The sequence below is a fragment of the Acyrthosiphon pisum genome, chromosome A3 (assembly GCF_005508785.2).
Source record: "Acyrthosiphon pisum isolate AL4f chromosome A3, pea_aphid_22Mar2018_4r6ur, whole genome shotgun sequence".
NCBI classification, from domain to species: domain Eukaryota; kingdom Metazoa; phylum Arthropoda; class Insecta; order Hemiptera; family Aphididae; genus Acyrthosiphon; species Acyrthosiphon pisum.
In genome coordinates, this window is record NC_042496.1 from 12,877,116 (window position 1) to 12,897,258 (window position 20,143).

Sequence of the window (20,143 nt, forward strand, 5' to 3'; positions counted from 1 at the left end):
AATGTTATGTTATTCTTATAGTTTTCACCCTTATGCTAAACAGCAATTTATATTTAAATTTCATAATTTGAAGCCGAATACTTTTCTTAACATTTTTGTGAATATTGAATCGAATAGCTTTTTATTTATGAGCATTTAAAGTATAAATAAGAGGAATGGAGTAGCAGGGAATATCCGTGATACTTATGGTCCACCACTCCGCTTAACTATAATAATAAAAAAAAAACTATTCGTTCAATATTTGGTATTTATATGCATAAACATTTTTAGAAAAATATAATTTTTTAGATTATTAAATTAAAAATAAAGGTTGCATTTGAAAACCAAAAGTATAAATGTATATTATATATTTATAGGAACCTTTAAATGGTATATTGTATATATATATTATAAATTATAATCATTCACAACTAGAACTTTTGACTTCGATACGATCGCTTCATGAGTTTTCGATGTTTGTTGATCCCGGAACATTCGTTTTAACGAAAAGTGACAAATACTTTTAGTTTTAATTATTTCCATTTGCCACCCTATACCAACTTTTAGTGTTACTTCCGTTTTGTAAGCTCTAAATCACAGCATCGTCCGTGCACGTTATTTTTTTGTTTCATGTTTCTACATTTCGATGCCGATTAAGATATATTTTCTTTTACATCTGAACACTGCAAGGATAGCTTTTAATACTCAACAATGTTTTAATTAAAAAAAAAAAAAAACGTTTCTTTATTAAAAACTGTTAATTGAGTTTTAATTGCGATTAATCCCGATGAACAAGTCGGTTAGTTAGCCGGGTTCTCGCCTGGTATATATATATATAGGTAGTGAATAATTTTTATGAAATCAAATTTATATCAAGAGCGAAGAAACTTTTCATTACTATACCACCGGACTGTGACTAATATTGTATTTGCTGCAATTAAGAGAAATTGAATAAATGTACACGTTAATTAGACGTGGCAATTTGGACACACGTCGATATATGATAATTGGGTTTCAGCGACCGTATTCAAAGCGAGTGCATGTAAATAAATTATAAAACAACAAAGCGACATCGTAATTATACCACGCATTGTTACAGTTCAGCAAAATAAATATTATATGGTTACTGGGCACAATACTATATTGGTAAAACATTGAATACCACGATATTGAGCCAAAAATTCAATCGAAAATAGATGTTTTTAACTGTCCATAGTATGTTTTTCAATTATAACCAAGGTAATTTATTATTTGATATTTTACTACGGTGTTGAGGGTAGGTAACTTTTGTTAATGTCATTAGTATTAAAAATTATAATTAATTCAACGATTAATGTAGTTTTGATATTTTTAATTGGTATATCGATGGCTAAGAGGCCAAAAGTTGTATGTCCCAAACACTAAATTTTACAGGAGAGCAGTTTTAAGGTTTTAAATTATTCTACGCCAAATAATTTTTGTTGTAGATTTTTGTTTTTCGGTATTGCAATTGATTTATTTGTAAAATATTCTGTAGAAAACATAAATTATTACTTTTAGGTCTTAACATTTTTTTCAGACGTAATTATAATGTTTCTTTCGAATTTAAATGGGACTTGTTATGAATGGCAATTATAATATATTTTTACCGTGGACATATAAGGTTTTGATGGACATATCTATTATTATTATTAAAAGTTGTTAATTTAATATAAACTAATTAATTAATTATATAAATAGTTAATAACAATATGTACTTAAGACTAATTTTTTTGATATACGAAATTCAATATGTTTAATATATAATTGCAGTAAAAAATTTAAAAATAAAAAAAATATTGATTTTTTTATTGAAAAATAATAAATTAGCATTTTTCATCAAATTTTTAGTCAAATAAAACCCGTCCTTAATGATATTTTTATGCTAATTGATGATATACTATTTAGTGTAATATTACATATTGTTATTATTTTAATTTTTAACTAATTTATTGTTTGACTATTAATCAATTAAAATAAAATAAGAAACTCAGTCTCACAAGTCACAAGACTGTACACGCAACTACAACACGTCAATATTAGTATGTCACGATGTCATACAAATGATTATAATTATTAAAATCTTATCGATACTAATATTATTATGAAGACAGTATCGACGGATCGACGTATTGACGTATCATCAGTGATTAAAACGATATAGATTAAAAATAGTTTTTCGACAAAATAATACGTCCGGACATATTCATTTTTTATAAATAGATAAGCAAATTCGATATTATCTAAAACATTACACGTCCAAAATTGAATGAATTATTTTTGACAAAAGTAACAAGTCCGGACATGTGATATTTGTCCGCTTAATATTTAGATCATGTTAAAATATTTATTGTATGTCTCATTAAATTAGGACTTGTTATATGTGTGCACTAAAAAAACCTATCTTGCACTAAAAACACAAAAATTAAAGTACTTATAAATAAAACCTGTTTTAATTGTGATATTGACTTATAATGTTTTACCAAATCAAAAAGACGACCCAGATAAACCCAATAGACTAATAAAACGATTTTGAGAAAAAATGGACATACAATTTTGGCCTCTTAGCCATCGATATGTTAATAAGTTATGAAAGATATTGTATTAAATGTTCAAACTTTTTTACCAATTTAAATATCTATGATTAACATTTATAGAAAAAAATTGTAATTTTCAAGTGTATTTAAATAATTAAAAAAGAGTCGAAATATTTTTTTAAATTCTATCATGTACAGTAAATGCTAATATAAACATTTAATGATGAAAAACACATCTAGACCCGGCCGCGAGAGCGACTATAAACGATTAACGACGAGTGGCTAATGCGCGATGTCGTGCGTGTCGACGATGCGCTTGGTGTTGAAGACGACTGTTGTGACGACGACGAAGACAAAAGCACTGAGCGGGCGAAGACATCTATATCGGTGCTTCGGAATCGGTTGCGACCGGAAGTGCGATTCGGCCGACGATATTTAACAATAGGCGAAAAAAGGATAGAGTAGCCGGACTACAGCAGCGTGATTCTGATACTTTCCGTGATTTTGACTTAGCGCGGGCATCCTGTCAGCCACATCTGCGTCTAGTGGCCCAGGAGTCGTGCACCGCCGTACCCTGAATGGCCTGAAATGTAATCAGTTTCCGCGGATCCGGCGATGGAGTGACGTCCGTATTCCTAGCTTAGCTCTATCGCTCATCCGCCGTGCTCTGCAGTCTCCGCCGCCGCAGTTACAAGTCGCCTTCATGCCACCGTCGAAGTACCGTCGGGGTGGTATCATTTCCCGCACCGGTACAGCTAGCTGCCACCATCGTCCGGCGCTCCTGGGGTGACCAAAGAAGCTGGTCGCTCGCCGATTCGCCAGATGGTATCACGTGTTGGCCTCGTTCCACAGGTGGTCATGTGGAATGTATTGGGTGACTTACCGCCGGACACCGTAAAGTGCTATTTGACGTACCAATCCCCTATAGGGCCCTAGGTTAGCCGCTGCCTTGTTTGATGATCCTCACCCGAGTATAGAAGGGATGGGTGAACTGCGGATTCATTACCCTTGGAAGCAGCCACACAGCAAAAGTCATGCAGGTTTCCCGTTTTACGCCCTTCCACGTGGCGGCGTTGATCTGGCTGGGCCGTTCACGTTGAGCTTTATATATTATTGCTGGTTGCGTACTTCCTGGTCATTCAGTCGGGCCTCTCTTTGTTTTGGCCTTCAGCCTGTGTGTTCTCCTCCTTCTCTGCTGCATCTGCTGTCGTCTGCACCGTCGCATTACTAGGTAATACCGCATCCTGCCCGGATGACCCGGGAGTCTCGGAGGAATGCAGTACTGAACCGTTGTCGTTGGATGCCGCTGGCCATCTCTGATATTACACCTTCACACACCCTGTCGATGATTTGACTTGAAAGGTGCATTCTTCTTCGTTTTAAATTATCTCTGTCGTATTTCCTTCGTCCATTTTAATGTAGCTGGTAATTAACTTGTCTCTTAAAATTAAATCGAAATCGTTATTGGTGGCCATGGTTTATTCATTATAGTAGCAGAGCTAGTAGTACGCGTAGGTTGGAGACTAAATTGTAATTCATTTTTAAAAAAACAATATTGTCCTATACAGTCATCGAAAAATTCAAATATTCCCCAGACGACGGGCTAGCGTTCGGATTTTGGGTCTGCTTATTTTTCATTTTTACCAAACATCATTATTATTGATACATACTAACAATACGCGTAAAGGTACCTATATACTAGGTTATAGTATATTCATATATTTTCGTATTTTGATTTGTATTTGTACTCGTTTATACTTTTAGGTGAAGTCTTCTACATCCTGGGCGGAACGATGAATGTATTGATTATACAATGACGTGTGTTTTTTATGTATGTGTATACGTTTTAAAGTAAAAATAAATGCTTCGATCTTCGAGGTGTGGTGGTTCAATAAAATATTGTAAAATGGTGAGGGTTGACACCTCTGAAGTGGCGTACAATAATTGTATATGTTATTGTTTATTGTATCGACAATAATTATTTTTAGGTATATCGATACATTATTTTGTATCTGACCAAGCGACCGACGTGGAAACAAATAAATTATTTCATACGTGTGGACACAAAGTAAAATATTTTTGTGAAAGCCTGGCCAAAATTAAAATTCGAAAAATGTATTTTAATTTACATTGTTTTTGATAGTATCTATATTAGTATATATAATATATATTATATATTGTATAATCTGAAAGTATATAAAGTTGATATAATTTAATTTTATATCGATATAATTTCATTGCTTTTGTCACCGTTGTACTGAATCTTCGATACTTTTGTAAACGTTTTTTTCACAAAACGGGTTTTCTTATATTAAAAAAAAAGAAATACATATTATGTAGATTTGTTACATGGAGGCGTGTGAGCCTGTGGAGTCTAAAATAGGCATAGAAAACATAAAAAATTGTAGATATCAATTGTTGTGGAAGTTTCAACTTCTAAGTTACCTAACTAAAAAATAATAATTTGAGATTGTGTTTGTATTTTTTTTAAATATAACTAGTTATAAATTCAAACTTTTATTTAAAGTTATATGCTTTGATTAGGATAATCATGTGTGTATAAAATAATTTATTACCTACAGGTGATGAATCTATTATTTTTTTTATGAATAAAAACAAATAGGTACTTTAAAAAACAAAATATTAATAAGCTACTAATGTTTTGTACGTAGGTATTTAACAGTCTTATCGACCCATCAGTATTTATTATGCCATTTAAGATACCTAAAAGTGTGGATACAAGTTATGCCCAAATAATACTAAAATAAATTATAATTACTTTTACATTATTCAGACGTCCTTACATAAATATTTTCAATTTATTCATTTTAAATACATATTATTTTAAAATTTAAATTTTGGCCAGGTTTAGCCTATTGATGCCATCCGTCATACCTTCCACATTATACACCACCACTAAAAGTTAGAGAAGTAAAAACTTCTACAAAAATGTTAGGGAAAAAAATTAGGTATCATTATAATATTATATTATCCTCCGAAGTGCAATCCTTCGAAAAGTGCAATACGTGAGTACAAATGACACACGCCATTAATGTGCATCCTATTGTATAATAATAATAGTAGGTAATAATACTAATAATAAATCATTGTGTTCCCTCCACGATACATGGTTTACCAACACCGAACACCACGATTGTATTTTGGTTTATACGGTATGCTGATGTAATTATATTTAGGTATATTGCTCAGTTTTATGCAAAACATAATAAATTGATCATTATTTTTTAATCTTTTTTTTTATATTTTTGTATTATGTTGTATGCATAATATATACCGAGGGATCCATTTAACTTGAGACACTCATTATTTCAAAAACTATTAATGTTTTTAAAAAAATATTTTCGCATATTTTTATGTCATTACAGATATTTTATGAAATTGTTTTAAGTATTATATTTTATTTTACCGTCAAGTATCATTTTTACTTTTAATGACAACATGAAATTTTAGTTTCTCATTCTTAAGTAAGATATTTTTTAAAGTACTTCGATTAATAAAAATCGAATTTTGAACTGGTTTTTTATAAGTATTTATAGTTTTGATGAGCGGAATGAAGTGGTCCATCCAAACTTTAAATACTAGCTATTATAGCAATAAATTAGGTATTCGTAATAAAATTGTATTTTTATAGATTGGAATACTCCAATTCATATATTGCTTTGAAATATGATATTACAAATGTTATCATTCGAAAGAGTAAAAAAATAAAAATAATGTCAACACAACATTTTAGTAAAATCGTGAATATTATTTGAAATAATGATTGTCTTACATTAAATTGATCACTCTGTATATACAGTTTGGCGTACATTTTGTGTCATGTTATGATAATATATAAGTTACGAATAACTGTCATAATATTATGTCGAAAGCTATCCAAAATACTCAATGTATGAAAACCACATAACGTAAAAAATATTATAATAATAATAGTCGTGTCGTCATAAAACAATAATCCAGCTGCATAACATTATACAATATCCATGTTATAATGTGTGTAATCCACTGGCTTACAATAAATAATTACTCTACACGGTACTCATCATTGTTCAAGGACGTGCTTGAAGAAATGCAAAGATCCCTGTGTTATATGAATTTTGTTAATATATATATGTATATATATGTACACTGTACCTACATTATTATATTGTATAATATTACACAACAATATACATTCCAAAATACTTAAGAAATCGTGTTTTTTGGCGGACAATTTATAAAATCCTAAGCCAGAATACAACGAGTTCTTTATATTTATTATTATTTTTACCTCATATTATTTCATTGAAATAAGAAATTGATTAATGTCTTTAGTCGTGCCTATTTTGTAATGTTGTATTTAAGTAAAATATTATTTAGTCTATATAATTTTATATTTAATGCATTAATGAATTGTTTGTTTCGTTAGTTATTAGTTATTACTTATTTATAAATGTAATACAAATATTTACTAACCAATTACGAATTCTACTATATGTTGAGGATTAATAAACCTGAGTCCAAATGTGTTATATTCCAGGCGAAACTATAAATGTACCTATTAGCTTTTAAATGATTTTTTTTCCCGGTTTTTTTTTTATTAATTTTTGTCTTTGCGCGCTTTCGATCAGCAGTGATCCAAAAATTGTATATATCATTATATTCCTATCTAAAGTTTCTAAATTGAGTGTTTTCAGTAGGTATTTCCAACTTCAAAGTAGATTTATTTATTATTTGTATTCTCTGGTTTGTTACTTTAAGCATAATGAATAATAACTGAGTCGTCAAAAAAAAAAAAAAAAAATACTGAAGAAATCTTAGAAAGTTTAATTTTTAAAACTATTTTGAATTCAAAAGATATTATGGTTTGGGACTTTTGAGAATTCACACTATTAAAAAAACTCGTTAATGGACAACGGTGTACCGTTTTATAACGATAACTGAACTAATAAATACATTAGTGGCAATAATAACTATGTTTACTAGATCATAGCAAATATTAAAGAAAAAAAATGGTTATGATTAATGAATGTTTTATTTTAAGACAATTTTTTAATCTTTTAGAGTTTTACGAAAGCTTGAGAGGATTTATACGATATAGACATAAGACGTTGGCATGTATGTATAGCATATTATATTATAATATAGGTATTAGGTATTATACGTTAAAAATAATTATGCTTACAACACTTAAAGTTAAAATTCTGGGCCTAGTAAATACAATTTCCGGTTGGACTTGGGTCATGAATGATGATCAAACCTCCGTTTACTTTAATGATAAAATACCATTTATAATAAATAATTAAATACCTACCATATATCTAGGCACAATAATCTAACGTACACGTTGATAAAAATAGGGGGGACTTAGACTCCATAACATTGAAAAGTTCCCCAAATAAAGACGGGATCAAATAAGTATACTAATAACAAAGTAAATATAATTTTTCTATAATTTAGAAATTGAACCCAATAAAATATAAATATATAACTATACATTAAAGTATAAAAGGAAAATGATTTAAAATTGTATTTTTGTGATAGGTACAGTAACGGTATAACCTATAGATAGGTGATACAAACGTAGAAGATAAAAGAATAAATTGTTGTGTTCTCCGTAGAAAATTTGGAGAGAGAATAATATGAGTACCAGAAAGAGTAATATTTTATCACAAATATAATATGTGTGCATGTTAACTATGTATTTTATTCCATTGATTTAATAGATTGATATAAAATCGATATTTATTATTTATTGTAAATTATGTAAGAGTAGTATTAATTTGTATTTGTATGTAGATATAGTTGGGGAGTGGAGTGCTAAGTGCCAGCGCGTTTTTTTATTCAATATAAACTTAGTTCCCCCTTCCTTCACCAAAAAAAAAAAAATACTAAAAATGGGCATACTTGTGCTTATGCATAATATTATAATGAATTTAGGTAAATGTCTAATTATTTGTAACGCATGCAATTGAACGTACGGTATATATGTATAATAGTGCATATTACATAGACACATGAGCCGTTAGTCTTTTGAGTTTTGAATAATAATTATTATTATCATGAATATATAATAATTGTATTGTTATATAATAATATTAGGTTTGTTCCAACAGAGAATTTGTGACTAGTTGCCGACTGATCCATAATTGATTTACGGCGCATGCGCTACCGTGGACTGATCATGGATTGCATGATAACTGTGTCTCGGACTCCCAGTCCGGTCAGGAATCCGCGGATCGTTTTGACTGTCAATAACCAGTCATAAACTGGTCTGATAACGTGTTGGAACAACCATCTGACAGTTTGAGTTTGCGTTTTAGGCGGGTTGGAACGGAATAGTTCTACTGCGCATGCTCCCGACAGTTCTATGATAGTTTGACCGTATGTTGGAACAAACCTAATATAACGATGGTGGTAAAATGTTTTGATGGTAAGGTTTATGCCATCGTTGTTAGGTACCTATATCAAATCCGATTAATCGGGGTCGATTTGATTTTTTATATTTTTTAGTTTTTGAGACTATATTCAACATTATGTTAGTGTAGTCTCGTATGACGGAAAATCCAAATGATATGTTTTCTGTAATATTCTATAAAACGGCGGCGGCGGGCCAAAGGATTTCGCGCGTGGTGTTTGCTAAATTTAAACGTTGCGTTGGGTCGCCAACTCGACGACGACGATGCAACAGTTTAAATTATATATTTATGTTTTTTTTTTTTGGAAGCGCCAGTGTACGTTTTCGTGATTTCGTTGCTAATAATAATATTTTAGAGATGAGGCTAAGTATATTATTTTAAACACAGTGAACGCATATATTTATGGTATACCTACTCATCGAAAGTAGGTACACTATAATATATGATATTTTTAATATATTATTATATACATTACGACATCTTTCGATTTTCTTTATAATCCATTAATGCAATAAATTATATTTTGACCCGTCTCTCACTATTTTTAAGGGTTTATGTATGACATACCTACATTTTTTGTATTAATTGCGTTTACCGACGAAAAATAATTGGTTTTGGAAAATATGATTTAAGATCCGACCGACGTTCCTACCGGCTTTGCCCACGTTCCGTTCTATAGGTATCCGTACTTCGACGGAGTACAATATATTTATTATACGTTTATATATAATTTTATTTCCACTTAATATCGCTAAAGTCCGCGGAAGTAACTCGGAAATAGAAAATAAAAACGTTTTTATAAAGACGGGCTTTACTAAATAATCGGTTATGAATTTCGACGAATCGACTACGTTAAAAAAACAACAATTCACGAATGAAAATGTACAACAATATAATATAATAAGTTGCCAAAATATAATACTCTTGTTCGTCTATAATGCTATATTGCTATATTATACTATGTATGACTATTATAACTATATAATATACAGCGTGCGCATATAATGCAATATTGAAACGTCCATTAGTCTTAATAAGATTTCGAAAATAAAAGCTAGTTCCGAAATAAATTGTATTTTTCTCCGGGAAGGCGTATAATACAACAACGGAGGTTCACAATATAATATGTGTGGGGGTCGTTGTCGTAGAATACTAGAATAACTAAGATTTCGTCTCGGACGGGAAATATTATATACGATACATCCGGTAAGACGTGTTCGGTTTCGATTTCTCCCCGAAGAAAACCCGTGCACGACCCCGGCGGAGACGGACGCCAACGCTTCATTATATATTGCCTCATTTTTCGCGTACGGCCACTATTAAAACGATATCGGATTACGTGACAATAATAATAAATAATAATAATAATAATATTATGTGAACGAGAGGCGCTCGTGTCCAGTCATCCGGCCGTTTATTATTGTCTCGGATCGTCTGTTTTTAGAACACACCCACCGTGATCTATCCACCTGGCACCACCCCACCAGTACAGCACAATCCCGCTCGCACGTTTTGTCCCACACCGGAAGTCCACCACCACCGTTTGCCGGAAGGAAATTCACCTCACGCGTGTGCTCACGCGTAGATTTATAATTGCTCAGACAGCGACACAATATAATATTACATATAGGCATATATTGTATAAATATTACAGTGTATAAAATATTCTTATACCTACCTATATTGGCTGGTTATATTGTCGGTTTCACAGCCCATTGCCCGATTTGACGTTCGTTTAAAAATCACTTTTCCACAACGCGTCCCATTAAACTATGAATAACGAAAAAATGGTATAATAATTATTTCCATGCCATTTATTTAAAGTTTCGTCGTTATTTCTCGTTAAAGTACAATAATACTGATGCGTGATGACTGATATTATAATTTACACCATGTGTACCAATTATATATTATAATAATATTATGTATATGTATAATTATTATAGTCGTGTCACATTTGTTTGCGTCCGAGAATGCGAATTGCTCATTATAAGTTACGATCCTCACTAGCCTGCAAACAATAATGTCTTACATTATAATACGTCCCATTACCTTACCTATACGCAGTTCGAACACGGTCTTTGGGACTTTATTCGCGTTTACGAAACGTACATTAATTCGCACCTTTAATTCTCTCTATTCAGCAACTGGCACGTTTATATTATTGTATATTATAATTGTACATTTGTATACGAATACGACTTATAATTTATAATCCTAAATCCCTCGTCATGATATTACTATTATATAGCTACTTAATTTATCTCGCATACAAACTCTGTATTTCGGAATAACCTACCTATCCATTACCTTTAATATTATGTATCATGGATGTAATATGGAAGTTTATTGAAGTCATTCGTCAATGTAAAACATATATGGTTATAAATGTTTCAATATTAATTTATTCGAAGTACCTATCGCATGTTACTATACTATAATAGTGCACGTTTTGTTAGCGTATATTATAGGCAATAATCAGAGAATAAAACATTTAAAGTTATTTTTTGATTCTGATTTCGATTTTGGTTTTTAAAATTACAGAAAAAAAAGCTTTGCAGTTCTAGTTTTAAGACTTTGAAATCTGTGACTTCAGAATGATAAAAAAAAATACATAAATTCTTAACTTTTATCATAAAGAAAATTTAGAAAAGAATATTAAGTTTTTTTTTTAAATTTATCTACAATACTATTATGTACTTATATTATATATAAATATATATATAATTTTAAACTAATTTTAGAATAATAAAATAATATTTGAATTTATCATAAAAATCTATACTACCGGACACCATAGCCTACACTCGGATAATAATTAACTAAGGGTTCCGGATAGGTTTCAGTTCTGCAGAAGGTTCCGATCCCAATATCGGGGTTTTTTTTATTAACTAGGTATACTGTATACAAACTTGTACCACGTTATGTATACAGCTTTTTCTTCTTCTTATTTTTTTTTTTTATATTTCTTGTTTTGAAATTTGGAGCCAATTAGAAATAAACAACCATAATGCATGGTCGGCGAGTGTAAGCATTTTTTTTTATAACATTGTTTTGACGTTCCGAACATCTGTCATAACTGCCAAAATAATAGACACCATATCGAATTAAGTGTGCTACAGCAGAAGAGACCACGCGGTCCGCAGCCTTCGATATCGTTACGCCATCAGATATTATTATGTGCAACATTTACGGTCGGCCTGTACACCGTTATACTCGTTCGAATTGGTTATAATAGTAATAATATGTGTATTTTTCGGCATCGGCGGTTACATATAAACAAACATAGGTAGTCAACAATGTGGTCAGTATTATACATTGTCTACGGAAATACGAATTTTTTCCAATTTTGTATTATTATATTACATTATATTATATTTTACCTACGAACGTAGGATAGTAAAACATATAATAATAAACGAATAAATATTTATATATATATATTATATTATATTATATATATTTTGTACGAAGATGGAGAAATAATATTATTACGTTAGAAATTTCCCACGAGTATACGCGGAAAAAACAAATTATTCATATTATAATATAATATAGGTATATAAAAGCAATATTATTATCTATAGTTTTGTTAGAAATATATTATTGTACAAACGCATAGATACTTTTCTCGTTTTGATTGATATACATCGTCGTAGGCCGCTTAGGTATATAATATTATTGTGCGTGAACCGAAGCCGAAACAGTAATTTTTTATTCACATGTATATTATATATTTTTTCCATGAGTCCGTTTACATCGCACCTATCGGCCCCATACTTATACCCCCATGGGCCATGGGGTATATACTATAAGGTCGGCCAACCTTGTATTTTTCTCACATAATAATAATATTATATTATATTGTATGATGTATATCAAACGCCGTATACCTCTTGGCCCTAGTATGCCACGTTATTTTTCTTAGATAGCTGTCACTAATATTTTTACAATTTTTAATATAAGCCTCCCAGCAAAAAAAAAGTAAATAAATAAATATTGTTCGCGCCGATGATGTATTTGGTTAAAAAAACGGAAACTTTTTAAAAGCCTGTGTAATATTATCATAATTCAGTACACCTGCCACTACTGTCAGAGCTGTTATATTGCTATTTGACTTCAGCGCGATGTACATAATATAATTTTCTTTAGAATTTTACATAATATAGTTATTGCCGCGATGGCTTCTTTATATTTATTATTACTTTACATAGTTATCATATATTATTTTCTATTATATTAGACGTATATTATGTCTCAATAATGGCATCGTTTATCCGCAGAGTGATTACACGTTATTAAAGTGTATTCCATTATTAAGTAATATTTTTTTCCGATTTCTGTACCTACTTGTGTTTGAATTGATCATCTTGATATATACCGTGTTATACTAACCGAGGGAGTTTCAAAATAATATATCGGCCCGGTGATTTATCGGTTAGCGACGTAATAGGAAATAGTCAAACTTTGCTGTTAATATGGTATATATACAACAGCTGCCTTATATAAAGTAATATCATTTGTAATTTATTGTCATAATCTTATGGTCGACCAAGCAATAGACAATAAAGAATTTTATAATAGAAAAAAGAATACGTCGTATGTATAATATATTAAATATAAATGCTATCCATTATAATATATTACATACGTAATATTATGTATATTGTATACAACACCGTATCATTATATACATATAATATAATATAGAGATCAGTTCAATTAATGTATTATTATTATTTCAGTAAATATTTGTTTATATGAATATTTTTTTTTTTAGATATTTAAACATCATTGTTAGTTATCCCGTTAATTTTGCATTAGTTAGGTCAGAAAATTCAAAATATTAAACTATAGTAAATATTAATTTCAATTGTCATAAAAAATAATGAAACGTCTACAATTTTATAATCTTTTACAAACATCATGTTCTACTTACAAGTATTTTTTAACGCACACAATTAATTACGTAGATACCTGATTTATCCAGACCTACGTTTGGACGAGAAAAATCGTTTCATCTATGATGAGACATATTATTAGTATAGGTACCTATATACTAGTTTATAATAACGAAAATGTATTAAGTTCAGTTGAAAGACCGCAACTTTTTTTGGTTTTTTTTTACTCCGTGAAAACGGAATCGAATCCATAACTTATAACAGTAATACACATAGTTTTTTCCGTGATTCGAAGCTAGACTTAATTCCGCAAAGTGAAAAGCTATTGAAAACTGATGTTGTTGTTTGTCCACAGACCAAGCGGCGATGTCCGTAAACGTTGTGCGAGTTGTCAGGGTGGACGTGCCATCGGTGGTTCGGTCATACGATGCCAAACCCGACCCGGCGGCCACTGCGATCGGCGGCGTGCCTCCGCCACTGTTGTTGGGCTGCGTGTACGCGTTGGAGGGTGGCGAGAACGACGACGAGAACGGCGACGTGATCGCCCCGACGGACCCGCGGCCGGCCAACGGGACCGCGTCCACGGCGAACGGCGCTCGCGACCGGCGGTCATCATCGCCAGCACCGGACCTGGCCATGGACGCGGCCATGGAGGAGGTGCAGCGGCTAAGGGGCTTGGTGGTCAAGTGGTACTTCCGGCGCAACCCCATACCGGCAGCACCCAAAGACGCGATGGCCATCATCAACGACAACGAACAGGTGTACCAGTGGATAGCCGGCGGCGGGCCCGAGGCGGGCGGCGGACTCGGCCCGCTCAGCGGACGCACGGTTGACGTCACCGCAGAGACCCCTCGCGCCGACCGGTCGTACTTGCACCGGGTCATCCGGGTCGAGAGGCCCACCGCCGAGCTCACCGGCGAGTACAGGTGTCAAGTGGAGGACTGGAACTCTGAACGCAGGTCCGCCTGGCACCCCATGGTCGTATACAGTGAGTACAAATTATTGTATATATTATTATAATTTATATGCTCGTAGTTAATATTATGACACGTATTTCTAGTGGAACTAAGAGTGTCCACAAGTCATAACTTATGGGGATTCAGCACAGGCCAGTTTGATGTTTAAACGCTACAGTAGATACTAATTTAAAGTGATTTACTCAAGTTGTTTCCTGATAATAAAAATATTATCAGTGTGAACAAAATGTGTATATTATGTATATAAATATATAATATAATAAAACAACAAATTTACACCATTAAAATACGAAAACGTTGACTATATGATATCGTTATTATTTTTCAACATAATTTTAACTTAATTTGTTAGTTATTCAAGTTTAAAAACATAAAAATGACAGTTTTTTAACAATAAAAACTATATATTTTTTTTAAATTCCAAATAATATTACGTTTCTACTTATGTGACATTTTTATTGTTATATTTAAACTTGTGAGCACGAGACTTTTTTTAAACTTTAATTGGACATTATGAGTGCCTATTGTGTTGTGAATAGGGAACCGATATTATTGTAATAAAAAAAACCTAAAAATGTAGGTATTTATTTTTATTGAAATAGATTTTTAAATAAAAAAACTAATATTTGTTGTTTATAAAATGCAGAATGTATATAAAATATATTTTCATTATGTACGCCTCTAGGCTATGATAAATCCATTAAAGCATTGAACAACTTAGGTGGTTTTATTATTGATTTATCTTGATATTTACAGTTCAAGATGAACGAATTATTACTATTGGCTCAGAACTAAGTTTAGGTACTAATAATAACGATCCATCCACGTTACCATCCACCTCCTTATTTCTGCTTGGTAGAAGAAATTATATTATGTTGACTTAATTGAAAGTACTTACTGATTTTTTACACCATGTTGAATATAGAACTTTTTGATCACTTTGAAATGTTTCATTTAGAAATTCTGTTAATTATTCACCTTACCTTATTATCTGAATTTTCAACTTTGAACATTCTAACTATTTTTATAAAAAAAAAAAACTACACTTATTTGCTTATAAAAATTTTATCCACGAAGAAAAAAGAATAGAGACGCATGATGATGAAACACAGAATGTTAAAAAATACATTATTTAAAAGAATATAGGAAATAATGAAAATTTCCTAAAATATTTACAATTTATTAGGTAGATATGTACTTATTATTTATCAAATATGAATATACATATATAAGGTTGAATTAGCCCAAATCTATTCAGAAGTTGATGAAACATTTTTTGTATCTAACTACCTAGATATCAAATTTAAAATTTTATAACTGGGTAAAAATATGTATATAATTACAATAACATACAGCTATGAATTATGATCCTGGATCATAATTCATACCTAGTAATTAATTTGTAATAATTAATAGGTAATTCCATTGAGTACCTATATACAATATACTACTATATCAATACGAAATGATAATTACCTATCTATATAATATGCACGATAATAGCCACTACACTGTATTATATGTGACACTTGCCAATTACGGCTACGCGAAAACTTCGCACTGGCACTGCACAACATATACGATGACGAAATAACTGAAGAAATAAACGAGAAAACTGTGTGATAGAATTGGACAGTATATGGAGATGGACACAATGACAACGGTCGCAACAATCGTTTTATAAGGGTGACCGATGGAAAATATCAAGGTTAGTGGTTACCCACTCGCAACGAGTTACGTAAACAATAATATGGTTGCCTTTTCATTTACCGTGCTTACCGTGGTCGGACCGCGTGAGTGTAGAACCTCACAGGGTTTCAACGACACATTTTTCACTGGCAACTTTTCGTACGCGTCCGTCCGTGAATTTTATTGTGAGGTTGTATAAACCCGCAGGTCCTCGAATACCGGGACCATGGTAAACTTGGACGAGACGAGTGGTTATATGATAATATCTTGATATATACTCGCGGTAAGTGGGTAACCGTAATATTTTTTTCTGTTATACATTTTACCACTACACTACAACAGTCGTCGTTGCCGTCTGTTTTTTCAGTGTTCGTTTAGCCAAAAACAATTTTCGATTGTACGTTTGTTTAATTTGTACCTACTGTTAATGTAAAGGTTTGAAAAATTTAAGGATCACTTTGATAAATTGACACGCGATATATTGTAATATTATGATGTTATGTATTGTGTATTATGGTCCCTTCGTTTTAGATTTAATATCCAATTTAATATACATATTATTATATTGTGTATTTTAGATCTACAGCGTAATTATGTTATTGTGGTTGACAACGGTGGAATTATGTAGGATGTGAATTTACTGGAGTGAAAGACAAAAGCGCTTCGAATATTATACTAGGTATGGGACGTTTTAGTGTTTTGATAACGATGCATACTGCATTTTCAAATATAATTAACTCCGGAAGAGTTCAAGATATCAGAATTATTAATCACACATCGAAATAGAGAAATATTGCTCATTTTTTTTTTATTAATATACATTTTAATACAATAGTACTACGTTTGCGTTAAGTAGGTAATAATGTGAAAATAATTAACAATTTTATAAAAACCATGCAATTCCTTAAATAAAGTTTTCTTTTTCCTGTATAAACAATAATTTATCCAAGACGGGGTAAATTTGATTTTTTCCAACTGGTCTAAAAATTATTTCCGATGAAATTTTATAGCAAGTAAATTAAGTAAGATAATATTCTTAATAACAAGTATAATACACATAGGTAATAGGTATGCTATAGGTATGCTATAGGTTCTATATATAGAAAATCCGAAATTCTAAAAGTGGAATAACAATAAAGCATTTAAACTGTGCGTATAATATATTATTTCAACTCGAGGTTACAAAAATAAAGAAATGTTCTCATTGGCTGAAATACGTATCATCCAGTATATACATATACTCGTATTGTATTATCAATATATAAGTGTATAAAACGGTATTGCATTAAACCGCTGCTGTAGGGAGTCCTGAAATTGTGTGCAGTAGCAATTTAAGACGTGCGCACTCTGAGCCTGATTTATGTAATTTGAGTAAATGAAAAAAAAAACAATTTAGGACTTTTCTATTTATATAGGTATATGCTACGGGTAATATCAGGTTTAGGATAATTTCGACATTACCGGGTGGTTTACTGGTATAAGATTAAATTTACCAATAAGACATACATAGGTACAATGTCTTATCACAAAACGATTTGATTATTATTTTTTTCTACGTCTCCATTGCATAATGGAATAACATGATTTTCAATTATTTAAAAAAATATTTTACGTGTGATAATAAATTAAAATCTATGGGTAAAAACGATTAGACGTCATAAACTCATAAAATAGTAAGTGTAGATAGAAACATTTTTTTTAATTCACCAAAACCTTGTGTTATAAGGAATATTAATTCACCTGGATCTTAAAATTAAGATTGGATGAAATATGTGCATTTTTGGTCTATTTTCGGTACTTTTAACCAAGTCATAAATCATATAATTAATAAAATATTTAAAAACTCCACAGGTAATACGTGCAACGTGTATTCTGCGCATTACTGTACCTGCGCGTATGAAAAATCCTATACTGTTTATCATATTTTAATATTTACACAAATTTAAACCAATTCATAAAAGTATGAAACCTATGATTAGAGATGGAGAATTTACGTAAAAAAATATCGGTAAATTTACCAATAATCTGGTAAAAATGGTAAAATAGCTAAATCTTAGAGCCATTGTTATTATTTACTATTAGACATTAGTAAATACGATTTTTATTAGATACACCTAACTATGTATACCTACTTGTTAAATCTAGTTCTTTATAATAATAACAATAATCAACAAAAAAATTAAAAAATGTATCTAAATTATCTATTGTTTTGTATTAGACATTAGTAATTAGTACATTTTATAAAATATGAATATTTGATTATTCATATTAAATTAATAAATAATTTAAATTAAACTAAACTATCAAAATTCACATAACCTTTATTTCTTTCTAAGTCAAAACATTTATATTTAGACTTAACTTTTGTATAACAATTGTATATTATCAATATCACATTATTGTCCTTTTTGGTGTTTACGATTTGCCTATATAAAATGTTTCCTAATTACCTACTGATATTTAATGTTCTAATATATAGTAGAGGTGGCAGAATATTGAAACTATTGTCTATAACAAACTATATAAACAATAAAAAGTATATCAATATTACAAATGAAATATCACAGTATCAATAATTGATAAAAAAGATATTTCTTTTTGATTTCATTTGATTAGAGGCCCACACAACATTTTTTTGGTAAAAAATAATTTACCGGTAAAAAAAAAATGGTAAAATTTACGGTAAATTTTTTTACCTGTAAAAATTTACCTGGTAAATTTACAGCACTCACATCTCTACTTATGATTACATACCATCATTTCTCAAAAATTATTTGTTTCAAAATTAGTGCAGTTTTTAATAAAATCTTTATTTGCTATTATAATACCTAAAATAAATAACTAAATGCACACTACCTACCAAATTTTAAAACATTAGCTGGCCATAATACAACGTGGTTTCATCTCTATACTGTTGTAACCAAATCGATCAGCTTATCAGTGGAACTTCCATCATCTTAAGTTCCGTTTTCTTTGCTAAACCCAATAGATCTATGTTTTTACCTATATTAAATAATATTATACTCACGACATTGTGATTGGGTGGTATTTTCGGAAAAATCGATTTTTGTTCATGGTTGTCAATTGTGAATGAAAAAAAAGGCACATTTGTACTGATATACATATACATATTATACTGTGGAAGAACCATTAGTGTCAAAAAGATGGAGATGATTCGGAAACATTTACAAGTATTATAGTCATTTTTTTTTTATATTCTCCCGCTCGACATATGTATTATTTGTTTTTAATTTAAAATGCTATTTTGGTGAACAATGTAAACATATAAAGCGTATCGTCGATTTTCAATGGAGTTGCCGTTACTATGTGTATATGGTTTAAAATAATAATAAAATGAAAAGAAAAACAATAACAAAACGTGATGTGCACCTAAAGAGCATCGAATCGAAAAGGGCTATTTTAATAATAGTTGTTACATACCATACGATATTAGAATATGTTGTTCTAAAAAAATGATAGTAATAAAAAACCAAAAATGGAATTTGATCTAAATGTTACGTTTATGCGTTCTATGAAATGAAATGAAATATAATATAATAATATGTCCATTATTATTGTTCTGTAATATAAATATAATATGTCCATACACGTATCAAATTGTC

The 20,143-nt window shown here is 30.7% G+C and overlaps 1 protein-coding gene across 1 annotated transcript in view; it reads left to right on the plus strand.

The window, feature by feature from the left end:
• The window catches only part of LOC100573263, a 49,507-nt gene that overhangs the window by 12,111 nt on the left and 17,253 nt on the right, over positions 1–20,143 (plus strand). Inside the window, exon 2 of the mRNA XM_003241094.4 lies at positions 14,210–14,842. Coding sequence (XP_003241142.1) covers positions 14,210–14,842 — 633 coding nt within the window. The remainder of the gene's footprint in view (positions 1–14,209; positions 14,843–20,143) is intronic.